The sequence below is a fragment of the Saimiri boliviensis genome, chromosome 9, assembly GCF_048565385.1.
Source record: "Saimiri boliviensis isolate mSaiBol1 chromosome 9, mSaiBol1.pri, whole genome shotgun sequence".
Lineage (NCBI taxonomy): Eukaryota > Metazoa > Chordata > Mammalia > Primates > Cebidae > Saimiri > Saimiri boliviensis.
This window is the reverse complement of record NC_133457.1, coordinates 23610560-23632191: the sequence shown is the minus strand read 5'-3', so window position 1 is coordinate 23632191 and position 21632 is coordinate 23610560. Positions and strand designations below refer to the sequence as shown.

At 37.4% G+C, this 21632-nt stretch overlaps 1 protein-coding gene across 1 annotated transcript in view; it reads left to right on the top strand.

Moving 5' to 3' along the window:
- KPNA4 (karyopherin subunit alpha 4) overlaps positions 1-21632 on the top strand; it is a 68418-nt gene that overhangs the window by 25145 nt on the left and 21641 nt on the right. Inside the window, exons 2-11 of the mRNA XM_039480265.2 lie at positions 3465-3509; positions 4331-4420; positions 4537-4566; positions 4664-4716; positions 9016-9111; positions 9612-9697; positions 12134-12220; positions 14859-15028; positions 15118-15162; positions 20288-20419. Coding sequence (XP_039336199.1) covers positions 3465-3509; positions 4331-4420; positions 4537-4566; positions 4664-4716; positions 9016-9111; positions 9612-9697; positions 12134-12220; positions 14859-15028; positions 15118-15162; positions 20288-20419 — 834 coding nt within the window. The remainder of the gene's footprint in view (positions 1-3464; positions 3510-4330; positions 4421-4536; positions 4567-4663; positions 4717-9015; positions 9112-9611; positions 9698-12133; positions 12221-14858; positions 15029-15117; positions 15163-20287; positions 20420-21632) is intronic.

Genomic DNA, 21632 nt, shown 5'->3' with positions numbered 1-21632 from the left:
TCCTTATTTGTAAAAAGAAATAAATGGTTATTTTCTTCTTCATAAGGTTATAATGACTAAATGAGATAGTGGATATTCAAACTTACTGTAGTATTTAGCTAATTATTTTTATTCATTTTACAGCCTGTTTTATTTTAAAATTGACTTTTGGGTGTTTAAAAAAATTGGTATTTGTACCAAATAAAGTTAAATAGTGTATTAGAATGTGATAAGTGGTATGGTGATTAATAAGGCAGGAAAGAGAGAGAGAGTACCCAAATGGAGAGTTGACAAATGGTCAAGAAGTAGAAAGGCTTCTCTCAGAGAAAAGGGACTGAGCACTGCAGGTAGTGGAGGAATGGCATTCCAACCTGAGAAAATAACAGCAACAGTAATGATAAGGTAACACACTGCTGTGTACAGTTTAAGTACTTTACGTATTTTAGCTGATCTAATCCTTATGGCAGTCCTATGAAGAGGGTGTTTTTACTATCCCAATTTTATAGATAAGGAAACTGAAGTACAGAGAGCTAGTAAGTAGTATGGCTAAAAAAGTTGAACTCGGGCAGTTTGACTCTCATCTTCTGAGAAGTTACTTAGTTCTCAGAAGTATATTAGTTATATGTAGTATATTAGTTACGGCCTTGCAGCAAGAGACTTTCCAATGTGTTTGAGAAATAGCAAAATTGGTGTGAGTACAGCAGAATGAGTGAAGATAATGGTAGGAGCTAAGGTCTGAGTGGTGGTAATTGGGGAGGGAATGAGGTGGGAAGATTTGACTGGACGTAAGCTACTGTAAAGACGTCTTTTAAGTACGAAGTGGAGAGTGTGAGAGCCTTTGAATAGTTTTGAACAGGAGAGTGATATGATCTGACTTTTTAGAAAATATTTTTTTACTGAGTCCTTGGACCTTTCCTTTCTTGGAGTCTATGAGTAGAATGCAGGAGGGCCCCTGGAATTTAGAAAAAAATTACATCTTTATTTTCACTAAGAAACAATATTTCCTTCACTTAATAATGTAGCCAGTTGATCATAGTAATGTTAGAATTACCTGTGACTTTGTTTCCACCGTAAAAATCACCTCATTCTCGCATTTATGATCATCATTACTTTGAAATTATAGTAGTTATTAGATCCACTGCTAGATCCCATTTAATGTGATAATAAAGGAGCATTTAACATTACACTTTGTTTTTTCTATTTATAGCTCTTTTTTTACATTTATTTATCAAGATGGTTTCCTTTGTAACTATATGTGTGTGTGTGTGTGCGTGTGTGTGTGTGTGTGTGTATATATATATATTTATATAGTGTGTATTTAAAAACACTATCTGAAGCCGGGTGCGGTGCCTGTAATCCCAGCTCTTTGGGAGGCCGAGGCGGGTGGATCACGAGGTCGAGAGATCGAGACCATCATGGTCAACATAGTGAAACCCCGTCTCTACTAAAAATACAAAAAATTAGCTGGGTATGGTGGTGCGTGCCTGTAATCCCAGCTACTCAAGAGGCCGAGGCAGGAGAATTGCCTGAACCCAGGAGGCGGAGGTTGCAGTGAGCCGAGATCGCGCCGTTGCACTCCAGCCTGGGTAACAAGAGTGAAACTCCGTCTCAAAAAAAAAAAAAAAAAAACACTATCTGAGAAGGTGTCCGTTGATTATATCAGACTGCCGGAGGAGTCCATGGCACATAAAAATTAAGATTCCCTATGAGAGTTACTCTGGTTGCTGTGATTATAATAGACTGGGGAGGAAGATAGAGGGCAAGAGCAGGAGGGCTGCAAGTTAGGAGTTTTTTGCAGTTATCTAGTTGAGAGATAATGGCAACTTGGCCCAGAATAGTAGCAGAGGAGGCAGTGATATGTGTTTGGATTGTATGTTTCGAAGGCTGAACCAACAGGATTTGCTGACAGATTGAATATGTAATGTGAGAGAAAAAGAATCAAGGATGGCTCCAAGGTTTTTGGTCTATGGCTGCAAGGTTGGAATTGCCATTTGCTGAGATGGCGAGTGGCGTATGTTAAAGATCAAAAGCTCAGTTTTGGATTTATTATATTTATTAGACATCTCAATATGACTTTATGAATTGTTACCTCTACGTAATACACAGTCATTAGAAAGAATAAGGTGGGGCCGGGTGCGGTGGCTCAAGCCTATAATCCCAGCACTTTGGGAGGCCGAGGCGGGTGGATCATGAGGTCAAGAGATTGAGACCATCCTGGTCAACATGGTGAAACCCCGTCTCTACTAAAAATACAAAAAAAATTAGCTGGGCATGGTGGTGCGTGCCTGTAATCCCAGTTACTCAGGAGGCTGAGGCAAGAGAATTGCCTGAACCCAGGAGGCGGAGGTTGCAGTGAGCCGAGATCGTGCCATTGCACTCCAGCCTGGGTAACAAGAGTGAAACTCCGTCTCAAAAAAAAAAAAAAAGAATAAGGTGAACCTATATGTAAAACCAGCTTGAACTTATATTGTTTCTGAACATTTGAATGTTTTATAGTAAGCACACATCCCTGTAGAAACTTAAAAAATGAGAGAATATGTTTAAAAATAAAAGAATGGGGCCGGGCGCGGTGGCTCAAGCCTGTAATCCCAGCACTTTGGAAGGCCGAGGCGGGTGGATCACAAGGTCAACAGATCGAGACCATCCTGGTCAACATGGTGAAACCCCGTCTCTACTAAAAATACAAAAAATTAGCTGGGCATGGTGGCACATGCCTGTAATCCCAGCTACTCAGGAGGCTGAGGCAGGAGAATTGCTTGAACCCAGGAGGCGGAGGTTGCGGTGAGCCGAGATCGTGCCATTGCACTCCAGCCTGGGTAACAAGGGTGAAACTCCGTCTCAAAAAAAAAAAAAATAAAAAAAAAAAAATAAAAGAATGGCCTCAGTGTGTCATAGAATAACTGTGTAGCCATGAAAAATCATGAAATAGGTCTTTATATGCCGCCATGGAATATCTCTAAGGTCTATAAACAAAGTAAACCAAAACAAGGTAAAGAACAGGATAGATAGTGTCAGAATCATCATAAATCTAACAGTGTTTGAGAAGGAAACGGTGGGTGAGCTGGAAGCCTCCTTGGCTTTTTTTTTTTTTTTGCTTTTTTTTTAAGCAGTTGAATTTACCAATTTTAATCTTGTACATGTGATATTTTTTGTAATATCGTTGATTCATATAAGTGGTGAGATTGTGGGCTTTTTTATTCTTTTTACCTCTGTATTTTTATAAACCTTATTTTACAGTTTTTAAAATTATATATAATATAGGTCTATTAATTTCAAAGAAATTTTTTATGTTTTGCAATGTGAATGGTAAGTGAAGATTGAAAATAATCTACATAGTATGATTTTTATTATGAGTAAGATTTGATTTTATATCCGTATGGCTAGAAGAAAATATTAGAAGTGTATATTGAAATGTTAATAGTGGTTTTCTCTGGGTAATGGAATATGAGGTGATTTTAAAAGTATTTTCCTTTAATTTTTTGTAGACTATGAGAAGACAACGAAATGAAGTTGTAGTTGAATTAAGGAAGGTGAGTCTGATTGGGTACTTCAAGCATAATTCTAACAACATTATAGCATTATATACAAGATGCCAAATATATATAATATTTTTACGTAAAATGTGTAACCTATTATATAACTAAATTTTACTGAATTTAGATCAACTTTTTAAAGGAGAGAGTTTGACTAAATTTGACAATCTTTTGAAGTTGGAAGGATATAACTTGTTTGTTATGCAAAAACAAATATAAAGAACTTAAAGTCATTGAGATACAGTTATATTAAATAGTTCTGCTGTTAATGGGCAGTAGTAAGGCCCTGAAAAGAATTTGTTGCAAACCTCTTCAACTTTTAAGTATTATAGTTGAGAATATATTTATAAATTTGCCCCAAGTGTTTTAAGTGAAGTTGAAAAGACCTTTGATTTTTTTGTAAGGCGTTGTTGGTTTTTCTCTGTCTTTGAACTGCCCAACTTTTGCTTTGACTTTCTTTGCTTTTAGGTGATAAAGAGGAGCTCCCAGATCATGTATAAAATGGTTTAGTACTTTTAAATAAATATTTGTGTTTGGTTCTGGCCTGAACTGTACACTGTATTTTTTAGTCAAACTTTTGTTTTTGTTTTGTTTGTTTTTACATAGTTCACGGTTCATTAAAAATGTAATATTTGGGAAATGGGACTCAAATTAGTGTTGCATGAGTGTTTAATTTGCAATTTGGTTTTTAATTTTTTACATTTAAATTTTACTTTAAAAGGCACTTCATATTTCAGTTTGTAGGCACAGGGTTGAGCTTTGTATGAAAGTATTCAGATTTTCTTTTTAGCTCATTCTTTGATTTTTTTTTTTTTAAGAATAAAAGAGATGAACATCTCTTAAAGAGAAGGAATGTACCACATGAAGATATCTGTGAAGACTCTGATATAGATGGTGATTATAGAGTGGTAAGTTATTGCTATTGTTATTCTGGTAACTTAAAAGTACCAGTGAAAGATTTCACATTGATGAAGAATTTTAAGGTGACTTTTTAACTCAGTTTTCTTTTTAACTTTTTTCCCAGCAAAATACCTCTCTAGAAGCTATTGTTCAAGTAAGTTGGATTTTTTTCCCTTTCTTCATTTGTATTTCTTGGCCTCAACAGCTAATCATTAATATATTTACATCATACATTATTTTATTTTTTATAGAATGCTTCAAGTGATAACCAAGGAATTCAATTAAGTGCAGTTCAAGCAGCTAGGTAAGTTAAATTTTGAAGACATGTTTAGATTTTATAACTTACATAGGATTTCTTTTTTGAATTTTTGCTATGTCGTAGTCCCTGTTAATCATATTTAACTTTGATGACAAACAATAGTAAATAGTCATAGATGAACTAAATTTATTTTTTTTTAACAGTTCTCTGGTTTAGAGTATTAAAATTGGTGACAGTTTTTTAAACTCACAATTTTTATTTTTAGCTCAAAGTGAAGAAGCTTTAATATACATAATGCATACAGATGCTACAGAAAGTTGATTTAACAAATAAATGCTGTAGAGTAAGAGAAAAACATTATTTATAAAGCTTTACCTTTTACTAATGAATAGGTTTAATTTTATAAAGTCAGATTCTTCAGATCCTTACCAGATATCTAATTATTCTTCTCACAATCCTCATATTGATCAAACAATAAATCCAGAATTATAGTCTTTAATATGTCAGTCGACATAGACAAGTAGATTATTAAGATTAATGACTGCATATACTCCAGTGTCTTTCCACACAGGAAATACCAAGTTGTTCTGCACATTTCTATTGTAAAATCTATGCTCTTATATTTTAAGGGAAGCGGCAGAAAAATCTATTACTGAGACCTTTGTATTAATAAATAGGTTGGGGAAGACGTGGTTGTATCATAATGCAATTTAGGTTGCTTTGTATATTTGTGAATATAAGAATAACACCGTATGTCGTATTTATCAGTAGGAAAGAGACAAGTAAGAAATTGAGCCGGGTGCGGTGGCTCAAGCCTGTAATCCCAGCACTTTGGGAGGCCGAGGCGGGTGGATCACGAGGTCAAGAGATCGAGACCATCCTGGTCAACATGGTGAAACCCCGTCTCTACTAAAAGTGCAAAAAATTAGCTGGGCATGGTGGCACGTGCCTGTAATCCCAGCTACTCAGGAGGCTGAGGCAGGAGAATTGCCTGAGTCCAGGAGGCGGAGGTTGCGGTGAGCCAAGATCGCGCCATTGCACTCCAGCCTGGGTAACAAGGGCAAAACTCAGTCTCAAAAAAAAAAAAAAGAAATTGATCCTAGTTACAGAATTTCAAAGTGGAAAAAGTTTATAGGTACATCCGGTACCATATCCAGTGCATGAATCTGTTTTATATTTATTAGACTTTTCCAGTGTTTGTTTATCCACCTTATATAACTTATAATTGACAGGGAAATTATAAAATTGTACAATATTGTGTACGAGAGGTGAAAGAACTTCTTAGAGAGGAATTCATTATGTAGGCAGAAAAATCACAGAACCATTCACATGTCAAAACGGCAAATTAATGTTTATAGGAAGAATGATTAAGAAATTTATTATGCTCACCATTAGAGTTGAATATTTGATAGTTTGGGGGCAGTTCTTCTCAATATGCATTCTGCAAGAAAATTAAAGCCCAGTGTACCCTAAGAGGTTTTCAAAGAATGATCTGTGGATCACTGGGAGATTCCGAGACAATTTCATGGGTATGCAAGAACAAACTGATTTGCACAATAATTTTAAGACTTTATTTGTGTTTTTTTCACTATGTTAACATTTACATTGATACTGCAAAGCAACTGTGAGTAAAATTGTAGACTCCTTAGTACAAATCAAGACAGTGGCACCAAACTGGTTTTATATTTTGTAGAAATTGTATTCCTCACCATTATGTAAAGAATAAAAGTGATTTCTCTTTTTAAATAGTCAATGAAATGTAAAAAAAATTTTCTCTAATTAAATTTTGATCCTTTATCTCAAGAAACCTTGTTTGAGAAGGCTGGGTTAAGACTCTGTGTGTTTTGTTTTGTTTTTAATTTCCGCTTACACTAAGCACTGTGTCATGTGTTATGGAAATGGCATGTGGTATAATTCTTTCTCTTTAAGAACTTTATAAGTTAATTGGAAAGGCAAACTGTATTTTAAAATATAGGCGGCTGGATGCGGTGGCTTATGCCTGTAATCCCAGCAATTTGGGTGGCTGAGATGGGGGGATCACTTGAGGTCAGGAATTTGAGACCAGCCTGGCCAGGATGGTGAAATCCCCATCTCTACTAAAAATAAAAACTGGTGGGCATGGTGGCTCATGCCTGTAATCCCAGCTACCTAGGAGGCTGAGGTAGGAAAATTGCTTGAACCTGGGAAGTGGAGGTTGCAGTGAGCCAAAGTGGCACCACTGCAGTACAACCTGGATGACAGATTGAGACCCTGTCTAAAAAAAAAATAGTGATAACAGCAAAGGTAGGACTATGCTGTACAAATCCTCTGCAAATTCAAAGATGGTATTATGTAAAACATAGAACTTAAAATGGACTTTGAACAGAATTTGAATACATAGAACACAGGGCATTTCAGGTGAGGGGTGTAGGATATGAAGGGCCTGGAAAGAAAATTGAAATCATGTGACAGACAACTGACCTATTGTTGAGTTACAGGGAATAAGATTAGTTAGGTAAGATGGAGCCAACTTGTGAAGCATTTAAAGCTGGATCAAAGAGTTTACATTGATAAAGGTAGTAAATAAGCAGCCATCAAATAGTTTATATAGGAAGATGATTTGGTTAAGCTTTCTTAAACATTGCTTTTATATAGTAATGCAGGATGTTCCACAGGGTAAAGAGATGATTAGGCCACACTGAGGACTTACCAGCTAAACCTGTAGTCTCCCACATGTGAAAATAGGCACTAGATTTTGTTTGGTTTTTATCTTGTAAGCTCCATGAGAGCAGTGATGTGTCTGTCTTTTTTACCTCAGTATCTCTAGCATCTCTCTGGTTGTTTTCCTGTCCGTTGCTGTGCTTATTCCAGTTCTCTTTAGTTACTGAGATGAAATGTTGTTGGACTCTTATGACCTTTAATTTGGTGTGTAAAGTAAAATGAAGAATTGGGCACTAATATTAGCTATAAACATATTCCAGCAGCCTACCTGCTTTTGTCATTTGACTCTATTGTGACCTAGTATGAATAATTTTGGATATTTTGGTGACCTCTTAACTCCTTTCTTAGCAAGGTAAATGATGTGTTGAAGAAATCCGCCCATTTTTCTGTGAACTCAATATTATATCCAAAAGTAACATTTTTTAAAAATAGTTTTCGGCCGGGCACGGTGGCTCAAGCCTGTAATCCCAGCACTTTGGGAGGCCGAGGTGGGTGGATCACAAGGTTGAGAGATCAAGACCATCCTGGTCAACATGGTGAAACCCTGTCTCTACTAAAGATACAAAAAATTAGCTGGGCATGGTGGCGCGTGCCTGTAATCCCAGCTACTCAGGAGGCTGAGGCAGGAGAATTGCTTGAACCCAGGAGGCGGAGGTTGCGGTGAGCTGAGATCGTGCCATTGCACTCCAGCCTGGGTAACAAGAGCAAAACTCCGTCTCAAAAAAAAAAAAAAAAAAAAAAAAAGTTTTCTTTTTTAAGTCACAATCAGGACTTTACTGAGGGAATAATATTATTGTACCATTAAAAGTAGCAAAGTGGCTGGGCTCCGTGGCTCATGCCTGTAATCCTAGCACTTTGGGAGGCCAAGACAGGGATCACGTGAGGTCAAGAGTTCAAGACCATCCCGGCCAACATAATGAAACTACGTCTCTACTAAAATTACAAAAAGAGCTGGGCATGGTGGTGCATGCCTGTGATCCCAGCTACTTGGGAGGCTGAGGCAGGAGAATTGCTGGAACCCAGGAAGTGGAGGTTGCAGTGAGTCCAGATTGCACTACTGCACTCTAGCCTGGGCAACAGAGTGAGACTCTGTCTCAAAAAAAAAAAAAAGGTAATAAAATAATTCATGTCTCTATTTTATTTTTTTAATTATTTATCATTTTTGTACATTTAATTTTTAATTTTTAAAATAAATTTAGAGAAAAGGTTCCGTTAGGTGGCTCAAGCCTATAATCCCAGCACTTTGGGAGGCCGAGGCAGGCGGATCACAAGGTCAAGAGATCGAGACCATCCTGGCCAACATGGTGAAACCCCGTCTCTACTAAAAATACAAAAAATTAGCTGGGTGTGGTGGCATGCGCCTGTAGTCCCAGCTACTCAGGAGGCTGAGGCAGGAGAATTGCTTGAACCCAGGAGGCGGAGGTTGCCGTGAGCCAAGATTGTGCCACTGCATTCCAGCCTAGCGCCTGGCAACAGAGTGAGACTTTGTCTCAAAAAAAAAAATAAATTGTTAATATAATTTCAGAAAGGACACGTGTACCAGATATTCAGATTTATGTTTATATTTTTCAAATATGAATTTAAATTTAATCATAATGTTGTATTTTATTAAGTTTCAAACAAGGGTGTTTTTATCTCTTATAGGAAGCTTTTGTCCAGTGATCGAAATCCACCAATCGATGACTTAATAAAATCTGGAATATTGCCCATTTTAGTCCATTGTCTTGAAAGAGATGACAAGTGAGTATTTTATTTTAAATTTAGAATGTATCCTTTGGAGAAAATAAGACTTTCTAGTAATTAGTTTGATCTTTAAAGAAAAGTGCTATGGGGTAAAGTTGAAAAGTCAAAGTGAAAAGCAGTGCAAGGTTTGTTAATACCATGAGATGAAGGTAATACCCCAAAAGTAACTTGAGAATGATAAATTTAACTTTTAAGCTTTGAAAATTGGCAAGAACTAGTTTAACCAGATAGGTACTTGAGAAAACTGTTTGGGGAGTAGTGTGCAAGTATCTTTAAAAAGATTTCTTAACTAAAAATAAGGATACCGGAGGAGGTTGCAGGCTTTTTATACTGAAGAGATGTTTTAAACAGTTGTTGAGGGTTAAAAAAATGCTGGATAGTTATCTTTTGAAACAAAATATTTAATGCATTTTAAATGGCAGAGGGGAAGAATGGTTAGTAGATATTTGGCCTAATGTAAAAAATCCCTGCTATTTAAAAATACTTGTTTTTTGTAGTCCTTCTTTACAGTTTGAAGCTGCATGGGCTTTGACAAACATTGCATCTGGAACTTCTGAACAAACTCAAGCAGTAGTTCAGTCCAGTAAGTCGGTTATTAATTATAATTTTTTTTAAAAGTCAGTAAAAAATAGTGATTTTCCCAAAAGACCATGGCAATTTAAATTATAAAATAATAGCTACTAAGTAGTTATTGAAATAGGTCAACTTAAGTATATTACTTTAATCTTCTTATTCTGGTTAACTCACATTTTGTATTTCCAAAAATTCACTATATTCCTTTATAAATATGAGACTGTTTCCTAGTTATAGTAGAAGATTACATTGTTGTTACACTTTATTTATAGGGCATCAGTAGAAGTAAAGGAGTTTTTCCTTATGCCACATTGCCTCTCTGCCTTTCTTTTTTTGTTGTTGTTTTTCTTTTTCAGACAAGATCTTACTCTTTTGCCCAGGCTGGAATGCAGTGGCACTATCTTGGCTCACTGTAGCCTCAACCTCCCGGGCTCAAGAGATCCTTCCACATCAGCCTACCAAGTAGCTGGGACTACAGGCATGTGTCACTGTGCCCAGCTAATTTTTGTGTTTTTTGTAGAGATGGGGTTTTCGACATGTTGCCCAGGCTGATCTCTGACTCTGGGCTCAAGTGATCAACCTTCATTGGCCTCCCAATGTACTGGGATTATAGGCATGAAGCCACCACATCGGCTTCAGCCTCTCTTAATGAGATTTTTATCATATATTTTAAAGAAATCTTCTATAAAGTAGTCCTGATTGAAAGAATGGCTTGAATATTTTTTATTGTTATTATAACAGGATTGCTTTTTTTAAAATTTCAGGACATATAAGTGGGAAATTACTATTGGAAGTAATAAACTGAATATTGTTTTCATGAATACTATTTGATTCTTCTGCAAAACAAAGAAATTAATAATTTTAAAGGAGATACTTTTAAAATCCTCTTTAAATATGTAAGCAGTGTACTTATCCGAGCTTGTTAAAAATGTAAACACTAATTTCTACATTTTGAAGGGGAACAAAGATGTTATCTAAGTAATCTTTTTATTATAGACACTTGTGTTGTAATATTATTTTTAAAAGATAATTACCTCATATCCTATTAAAACTGGTTTTGTTTTGGGTTCAGGTGGTTTCTTTTGTGGTTTTTTGGTTTTGTATAGCTGACTGTTAGGTAAATTTTATGTTTTCATAACAATGTTTTACTCCCTCTCACACTTTTTCCATTCTGTTTTGTATGCTCTTTAAAGATTAGAAAGAGGCTTAGAATTTTTTTTTACTCTGCTAGTCTGCTTTAATATACCAAAAATAATAGATAAATGAGGCTGGGCATGGTGGCTCATGCCTGTAATTTCAGAACTTAGGGAGGCTGAGGCAGGTGGATCACTGGAGCCCAGGAGCTAGAGACCAGACTGGGCCACATGGTAAAACCCCACCTCTACAAAATGCAGGATAAAAAGTTAGTTGGGTTGATGGCATGCACCTATAGTCCCAACAACCCAGGAGTCTGAGGTAGGAGAATCACTTTAGCCTGGTGAGGTCAAGGCTGCAGTGATCTGTGATGGCAGCAGAGTGAGGCACTGTCTGAAAAACAAACAAACCCATAAGTGAATTTTTATTATCTTCCAAGCATGATTGAGCTACTATACTTAAATAGTGCTTTTTAAAGTAATATCAAAAGGAAGGAAGAAGAATCATTTGTTCAGTGCAGTATTTTGTTCAGATACAAATCTGTCTCTGTTTCCCATCCTATTGAGTAACAAAATCACTTTCTGATTTGGAAGATCTCATGTGGCCCAGGAATCCCTGGCCTGTCTGAAGACCCACATGTTGTCAACATAAATTTGTGTTCAAAAGTAACTTCAGGCTGGGTGCAGTGGCTCAACGCCTATAATCCCAGCACTTTGGGAGGCCAAGGCAGGCAGATTTCTTGAGGTCAGGAGTTTGAGACCAGGCTGGCCAATATGGTGAAACCCTGTCTGTGCTAAAAATACAAAAATTAGCCAGGCCTGGTGGCTCACACCTATAGTCCTAACTACTTGGGAGGCTGAGGCAGGAAAATTGCTAACGCCTGGGAGGCAGAGGTTGCAGTGAGCCAAGATTGCACCACTGCACTCCAGCCTAGATGACAGAGTGAGACTCCCTCTCAAAAAAAAAAAGCTACTTCAATAATGCACTTTTTTTTTTTCAAATTAGAGATAATACTTAATCTATAAGGAATTAATCTTAAAATTGAAATTAGTTCCAAGTTTAATTGTTAATGAAATTTCACAACCCTAATTCAACATTTGTGTGTATAACTTATTTTGATACTGAGTAAATAGTCGCTGGTCAAAATTTTTCCAATAATGCTCTTCCAATAAAATTCATTTAATGAGGTTATAAATATATTTTTATAAGTTCTCTTTTTTTTTTGAGGTCTCAGCAAAAAGAAAAAAATCAAGATTGATTTTTGGTTTATAGTATCTTCAACCTTAAGTATTGATACCTTTTCTTCCATTAGATGCTGTGCCACTTTTCCTGAGGCTTCTCCATTCACCTCATCAGAATGTCTGTGAGCAAGCAGTGTGGGCATTGGGAAATATCATAGGTTTGTATAAAACTTAAAATACTAATCCAAAAATTGTTACTATATACTAAGTAATAAAAATAGCTACTAGTAATCCAAAAGGGAAGTTTGCCTTCAGTACTAGTTTTTGTGAAATAACTTACAGAAATTTGAACTGTATTACTGTAAAAGCATAAAGTCATACTAAATAGAATTTTTGTTGCTTAAGATACCATTTTTTATGTAGTCAGCTCTTAATCATTTGAATAATTATGCAATATATATGCAAATTAGATCTTCTATCTCATACTAGAGTCCATTTTTTCTTCCCCTATCTCCCTTTGTGGATCAGTGGGGTCCATTTTTATTTCTCAGCTTTCTCCATCAAAGAAGTAATAAGAAAGGAGGAGGCAAAACTTAAACCAATAATTTTTCTCCATAATGACAGTTCCGAGAAGAATGTAAAGTGAAATTTTTCTCTCTTGCAGACTTTTGTACATTAGAATTTAGTAATGTATAAAATATGGTAACACTATTTTCTGTCACCATGAGTCAACAAGAGGTAACTATAGCCTTTTGACAGTCTAGTTAAATATTTAGCACCATGATTACCCTAACTTTCAGGTTCTCTCTGATAAATAATTGTAAGGAGAATAAAGACAATTCTGATATTTCAGGATTTGTTTTTTTAACTAGAGCCTAACTTAATCTAAACTCAAAAATTCAAAGAATTTTCCTCCAGTAAAGGATGGAAAAAATCTGAATTGTATTGTGCCCCAATATAGTTCAAAGACCTTGCTATTATGAGTGGGGGCTAAGGTACTGTTTGTAGAGGTCTCACTAACAAAGGGAAGGAGAATGATTCTGAAGATTATTTTTGCCAAATTATTTATTCTTGCATGGAAATAATCATTGTTGCTTTGATATTTTACCTCTTTATTGCCCTTATACAGGGCCAACATGGAAGAAGGGAATGGTTTTGAGGTGTTTTGTTGTTGTTGTTGTTTTGTTTTGTTGGTTTTTTCCCTGGGGGATTTTTTTTTATTTTATTGCATTTTAGGTTTGGGGGTACATGTGAAGAACATGCTAGATTGTTGCATAGGTACACACATGACAGTGTGATTTGCTGCCTTCCTCCCCATCACCTGTATCTGGCATTTCTCCCCATGCTATCTCTCCCCAACTCCCCACCCGCCACTGTCCCTCCCCTATTTCCCCCCAACAGACCCCAGTGTGTGAGGCTCCCCTCCCTGTGTCCATGTTTCCTCATTGTTCAACACCCGCCTATGAGTGAGAACATGTGGTGTTTGATTTTCTGTTCTTGTGTCAGTTTGCTAAGAATGATGGTTTCCAGGTTTGTCCATGTCCCTACAAAGGACACAAACTCATCATTTTTGATGGCTGCATAATATTCCATGGTGTATATGTGCCACATTTTCCCTGTCCAGTCTATCATCGATGGTGGTTATGAATTTTTAAGGGAGAATTTCTCTGTAAACCATTCTTGACATAGGGCATACTATTAGGAATGCTATTGTTTCGATATCCAGAGTCCCTCACTCTTTTGCTTTCATACCAAATGTTAGATTTGGAACTATTGTACAGCATCTTGATCTTTAAGATTTTTATTCCAGGGACATTCTGTAATTAATATATGGATGCAAAAAGAACATTTTATCTACAAATACTGTAGTGCAAGGGAAAGTGTTTAACTTATGTAACACTTGAGTATGGCTTGATATTAGAAACTACAGTGATGTTCTAGATACAGAAATTAAACTTGGCAGTTCTCTGCAACAGTAGTTCTCAAACCTTAGCATGCAATGAGAACTACATGGGGTGCTTGTTAAAACACAGAATTCCAGACCCATAGAGTTTCTGCTTCATAGAGCCCAATAATCACACTGGGAATCACTATTCTAGTACTGGTTCACCCTTTCTTTCTGACATAGTTCTCTAAGTGTGTAGAGTAATTTGTAGTTCATAACCTTGATGCTCTGATACTGGATCAAAAGTACAAATTTTACAAATATTTTCTTGATACATCTTTTATAGCATATGAAAGTTTGTTAAACTGAGAGTATCATTGAAAGAGAAATTAGCCGGGCGCGGTGGCTCAAGCCTGTAATCCCAGCACTTTGGAAGGCCGAGGCGGGTGGATCACGAGGTCGAGAGATCGAGACCATCCTGGTCAACATGGTGAAACCCCATCTCTACTAAAAGTGCAAAAAATTAGCTGGGCATGGTGGCACGTGCCTGTAATCCCACCTACTCAGGAGGCTGAGGCAGGAGAATTGCCTGAGCCCAGGAGGCGGAGGTTGCGGTGAGCCAAGATCGCGCCATTGCACTCCAGCCTGGGTAACAAGGGCGAAACTCCGTCTAAAAAAAAAAAAAAAAAAAAAGAAAGAGAAATTAAAGACAGCATTTTAATTAAGTAAGCAGCTTCTAAAGCTGAAACTGGGAATAATATGCAAAAGGATACCTTATCACCGTATATTGCTTCTCTTGGCTTAGAGACCTTGAATGTGAGCCCGTTTATTATTGTTTAAAACTTTTATCTAAAACTCAACAGTGTATCTGGTTAAAATACATGAAGCAGCATATTCCCAGTACTTTGTGTTTTCTGAAAATGCTTACTGTCAGTATACTGTATGGAGTTAATTAATCCTTTTTTCTGCAGGTGATGGGCCCCAATGTAGAGATTATGTCATAAGTCTTGGAGTTGTGAAACCTTTACTTTCCTTCATAAGTCCAAATATTCCTATAACATTCTTAAGAAATGTTACTTGGGTTATGGTCAACTTATGTCGCCACAAAGACCCACCACCACCAATGGAAACCATTCAGGAGGTAAACACTTTAAAAAAAAATTAAAAGAAATACCATTATATATGTTTTAATCTGTGTATGTTTTAAGATCTACATATTTCTCTCTTCAGATTCTTCCAGCCCTTTGTGTTTTAATTCATCACACAGACGTAAATGTGAGTAAATGTGTCCCATTATATATTTATATATGTATGTATTTCTAGGGCTCCCTCTGTGACACAGGGGGGGAATATTATACTAAGACATTGTGTCAGCATACTATCAGATTTTTCCATTTCAAGAGTTGTAATAGATATTTTTATATTTACTCTGTTTACCTGTATCACAATAGATAATACCAGTTAAGAAATCAGGCATAACTGTTATTTTGGTGTGGTCAATAATGTATGTGTATATATATATGTTAGTGTTGTAAAAACTCACATTGAAAGTTTTTAAAGTTGCCTGTTGGTGATTTCTCTTACTAAGGTCTTGTGTTTAATTGTTCATGTGCTTTTTATGGAAGCTCATTTTGACAGTTTGGCCAATGAGAGCACACACAAATAGTGCTATTTTTGTTTTTTTGAAAAATGAAAAAGAAAAATGTTTGTGCATGGATTTGTATTCATATACCCATACCAAACCATGGACATCAGTTGCCCTTTAATTCCATTTTTATTCTATTTCTCCAGTTACAGTGACTGGCAGTGGCTTCATTTATCAAGATAACTCTTGATTATCCAAACAACAACAAGGAAAAAAAAATCAGTGCAGGCAAGATTTTAAACATAGCAAAAATGTTTTGCTTATTTTTACTAACACAGATGGCAGAGGAAAAAGCAACTCAGGGAGTATGAATGAGGTGGAAAACTGCCCTGAGTGCTTGTAAAAGCCAGACCAGCCTTTGGTGTGTTAGAGAAACCAGGAATATAATGGGTAAGGGAAAACACATGAATGAAATGTTTAGCAACAATCAGGAACTCATGTGGTTCTTTAAAAACAGTTTGGCATGGTAACCAGCGTTGGACAAGCTGCATCATTTCTGTTTATAGGCCTATACCTTTTGGCCATAATCTAATTTAATTTTGGCCAGAATTTAATTTGTATGGAACAAATTAGAATTATACTGTATCAAGCAGTGACATAGTATATAAAAATCATTAGATGAACATGATCTCTGAGGTAGTTTTTGTTTTTAGCCCCAGATAGTTTAGGATCTTAAAAAATGTGTAGGTAATTTTTGGTTTTGTCTCCTTAATAGCCATGTTATTTGATTAAATTATAAATTTTGATGTTTTGCTTTGAAAGATTTGCAAGAGGCCAGGCGTGGTGTCTTATACCTGTAGTACCAGAACTTTAGGAGGCTGAGGCAGGATCACTTGAGCCCAGGAGTTTGAGATCAGCCTGGGCAGCATGATGAAACCGTGTCTCTATTAAAAAAAAAAAAATCCAAAAGAATTAGCCAGGCATAGTGGCGTGCACCTGTAGTCTCAACTACTCGGGTCTGAGGCAGGAGGATCACCTGAGTGTGGGAGATCAAGGCTGCAGTGAGCTGTGATCATGCCATTGCTACAGCCTGAATAACAGAGCTAGACCCTGTCTTAAAAAAAAAAAAAAAAAAGGCTGGGCACGGTGGCTCAAGCCTGTAATCCCAGCACTTTGGGAGGCCGAGGCGGGTGGATCACGAGGTCAAGAGATCGAGACCATTCTGGTCAACATGGTGAAACCTCGTCTCTACTAAAAATACAAAACATTAGCTGGGCATGGTGGCGCGTGCCTATAATCCCAACTACTCGGAAGGCTGAGGCAGGAGAATTGCCTGAACCCAGGAGGCAGAGGTTGCGGTAAGCTGAGATTGCACCGTTGCACTCCAACCTGGATAAGAAGAGCAAAACTCCGTCTCAAAAAAAAAAAAAAAAAAAAAAAAGCCGGGTGCGGTGGCTCAAGCCTATAATCCCAGCACTTTGGGAGGCCGAGGCGGGTGGATCACGAGGTCAAGAGATCAAGACCATCCTGGTCAACATGGTGAAACCCCGTCTCTACTAAAGGTGCAAAAAATTAGCTGGGCATGGTGGCGCGTGCCTGTAATCCCAACTACTCCGGAGGCTGAGGCAGGAGAATTGCCTGAACCCAGGAGGCGGAGGTTGCGGTGAGCCGAGATTGCGCCATTGCACTCCAGCCTGGGTAACAAGAGCGAAACTCTGCCTCAAAAAAAAAAAAAAAGAAAAAAGGCTGGGCACAGTGGCTCAAGCCTGTAATCCCAGCACTTTGGGAGGCCGAGGCGGGTGGATCACGAGGTCAAGAGATCCAGACCATCCTGGTCAACATGGTGAAACCCCGTCTCTACTAAAAATACAAAACATTAGCTGGGCATGGTGGCGCAGGCCTATAATCCCAGCCACTCGGAAGGCTGAGGCAGGAGAATTACCTGAACCCAGGAGGCGGAGGTTGCGGTAAGCTGAGATTGCACCGTTGCACTCCAGCCTGGATAAGAAGAGCAAAACTCCGTCTCAAAAAAAAAAAAAAGAAAAAGAAAAAAGGCCGGGCACAGTGGCTCAAGCCTGTAATCCCAGCACTTTGGGAGGCCGAGGCGGGTGGATCACGAGGTCAAGAGATCCAGACCATCCTGGTCAACATGGTGAAACCCCGTCTCTACTAAAAATACTAAAAATTAGCTGGGCATGGTGGCGCGTGCCTGTAATCCCAGCTACTCAGGAGGCTGAGGCAGGAGAATTGCCTGAACCCAGGAGGCGGAGGTTGTGGTGAGCCGAGATCGCGCCATTGTACATCAGCCTCGGTAGCAAGAGCGAAACTCCGTCTCAAAAAAAAAAAAACAAAAAAAAAAAAACGATTTGCAAGAAAGATTAACTTCAAAGTTTTATACCTTTACTGGAAAACAAGACATTTTGGTTGACTTTATTCAGAGATATATTGTGTTCTTTCCACTTACTGACTCCAATCTAGGTGAGATTGTGAACCATTTTCTTGCTTTTGATGTATCTTGAAGAATTTCTCAAGCCTGTTGACATCGTTCTTTTTAGTCACATGATAAATAATGTTACTTAATAAATAATAATGTTTAAGAAGGTTGATTTCAATTATGATTTTGATCTGAACATATTAGTGACATGTTTAGCATTGGGCCTTTAAAAAGCATGTATCTACCTTATGAGCAAATAGCTTGAAACTTTTGGCCTATGTCAACAAATTTTAGCATATGTTGATATTCCAGAAAAGAAACTCAGTTACATTTACAAATTGAAATTTTTTCTTCCCACATATGTTGATACCACTTTTGTGTGAACTCTTTTTTTTTTTTTTTTTTTCCTGGACGGAACCTTGCACTGTCATCCTGGCTGGAGTGCAGTAGCATGATCTCTGCCTCCTAAGTTCTAGCAATTCTCCTGCCTCAGCCTCCCAAGTAGCTGGGATTACAGGCGCCTGCCACTATGCCCACCTAATTTTTTTTTATTTTTTAGTAGAGATGGGGTTTCACTATGTTGGCCAGGCTGGTCTTGAACTCCTGACCTCATGATCCACCCACCTCGTTCACCCAAAGTGCTGGGATTACAGTTATGAGTCACAGCACCCGGCCTGTGTGAACTCTTTCATTTGATGTGTTTTTTTTACATTAGAAATACTCTGGCCGGGTGCGGTGGCTCAAGCCTGTAATCCCAGCACTTTGGGAGGCCAAGGCGGGTGGATCACGAGGTCGACAGATCGAGACCATCCTGGTCAACATGGTGAAACCCCGTCTCTACTAAAAATACAAAAAATTAGCTGGGCATGGTGGCGCGTGCCTGTAATCCCAGCTACTCAGGAGGCTGAGGCAGGAGAATTGCCTGAACCCAGGAGGCGGAGGTTGCGGTGAGGCGAGATCGCGCCATTGCACTGCAGCCTGGGTAACAAGAGCGAAACTCCGCCTCAAAAAAAAAAAAAAAAAAAAAAATTCTTAGAGGTTTCTTGAATTTCCTAAGAAACAATGGCAAAGCACTGTTTTCTCCTTTTCAGAGTTTTTACGTGTCCATTTTTTTTTTAATCATATTTTTTATTTTCTCTTAAGCATAACATTGATTTATAGTTTTTTGGTGGGTTTTGTTTTAAGTCAGGGTTTAAAAAAAAAAAAATGCCTAGCTAATTTTTTGTATTTTTCATAGATACTGGGTTTCACTATGTTGCCCAAGCTGGTCTCAAACTCCTGGGCTCAAGCAGTCCACCTGCCTTCGTCTCCCAAAGTGCTGGAATTACAGGCATGAGCCATCACTCCCTGCCTTGTTTATAGTTTTAAAGGTTTTACACCTCTCCAGCTTGTCTCCACACAGAGTTCATATTCCAGAAAGACTTCAGAATTAGTTTTAGGCACAATTATTATTCTTTGTCAATAATTTGTGTATTTATTTGCAGCAGTTACAGTTGTTTGTCATACTGCCCTTCGGTCATAACTTCTAATTAGGACCTAACATACTAGGAAAGATCAAACACATGGCCCGTTGTACTTAAGATACAATCATTAAAAAATGGCAGGCTACTTAGTAGAAGTTGATTACACAGGCTGCACTTTTTTTTTTCTTTTTTTTTGGGGTAAGTAGCAGCTGTAGTGAAGTATGTATTTTTTGTTTTAATTATAGATTTCACAGATTGACCTGTGATTGTTTAATAATCTACAGCTGTAGGGGACTTCCACTATTTAAGAAGTTGACTCCAGTTCTGTAAGACAAAACAAACTGATTGGAAAAAACTAAACTATTATACTATAATACAAATACTTGGGTTATTGGCTTCAGGCATATCTACATGGTACTTATATTACTAGAGAACTCCTTGAATATATTCGTGTAGTCCAGATGTTTTGAACAGCTGTGCATGTTGGATACATATAGTCTTTCCAACTCTATACATGAGCCACGATGTTTTTAGACCTATTATCCCTCAACCTTTGGGAAACAGAATGTCTTTTTCTCTTGTTTTATGTCCTGTGTAGTATGCGTGTATATCTTAGCGAATTAAGACTGGATACTAATTAAGATTGGATACTAATCTGGGATCAGAATCCTGAATATGGCTAAAATATGTACATGGAATATGTACATAAAATATGTAATGTACGTATTTTAGCCGTATTCAGGATTCTGACATTTATAGATGATGATGTTTAATACAATAACAAGCAGATTCCAATGAATTGAACTGAGAGAAAAAAGGAAGAAGATAGTAGAACAATCTTAAAATAGTTGTTTGGTCAAGAATTACTAAAATGAGAAAATATTTAAAAGTTGTTTGAATTTTTATTTTATTCATTAGATACTGGTAGATACAGTCTGGGCCCTCTCTTACCTTACTGATGCTGGCAATGAACAAATACAGATGGTAATAGACTCTGGAATAGTTCCTCATTTGGTTCCTCTTCTCAGCCACCAGGAAGTTAAAGTTCAGGTAAGTTTGTTCCTAGTAAAATTATAGGCATTTCTTACCACTAATTGCTTTAAGTATAATGCATATTCTTGCATAACAACAAATCTGTGATTGAAAGAGTGAGTTATTTTACCATCATTTTAAAGAGGAAAATAAATAATAAGACTCCATTGTAGATTACTGATTTTTTTCTTTGAGATGGGTTCTCACTCTGTCACCCAGGCTGGAATGTGGGGGCATGATCTCAACTCACAACCTCCACTTCCCAGGTTCAAGCTGTTCTCCCACCTCAGCCTCCTGAGTGGGTGGGATTACAGGCACACACCATCATGCCCAACTAATTTTTTTTCTGTTTTTGATAGTCAGGGTTATGCCATGTTGGCCAAGCTGTTCTTGAACTCCTGTCCTCAAATGATCTACCCACCCCAGAGTCCCAAAGTGTTGGGATGATAGGTGTGAACTACCATGCCCGGCCTGATTACTGATTTTTAATGTAGACCAGGGAAATTCATTATAGCAGCGTGCATGGCATCTGAAACAAGTATTGACAGGCACTTAGTTTTCCTACTCCTTTTTGTTCTTCCTCTTTGACTTCCCTACTTTTTTTTCCCCCCTTGCCAGCCATCCTTTTTTTACTCACCTGACAACTTTAGTTAACTCTTAGCTTCATTGGTGCTGAAATAAAGGCACTGTACTGAAATGTACTGTTTAGGGGCTTTCTAAATTGTTCCTTTTCAGTTATTTAAATTTATTTTTTATTGTTTAAGTTATCACATAATATTTATCCCAAAGAACTAGAATCTAGAAAGAGCCAAAAAACAGAGTGAGAAAAGTTATAAGAGATATAAGCAGTAGCTGTCAAGCTACAGTGCTAATGGGGGAGATGCAGCAAGCTCCCCCTACCTTTCTGAGGTAAATAGTATATTTTAATCTGCTGATGGCTTAGAATCTGTAAAATACAATAATCACATAAGAAAAATTGTCACCTGTAGCCTAAGTCATTATGCCTGAACATCAAAATCAACTGTGTGGAGCTTAAAGAATATGTTTTTAATTTCTCTTGCTCAACTCCTGGAGATTCTGTTTCATTTGGGATTTTTCTTAGAAACTTGAGCTTTAAAACATTCTTAGGGTGATACTGATACATAGATTAGAGACCCTAGCACCTTAAAATCAAAGCACTTTAAAGGAAGAACATGTAGCTAAAATCAGAAAGAATTAATACAATAATTTG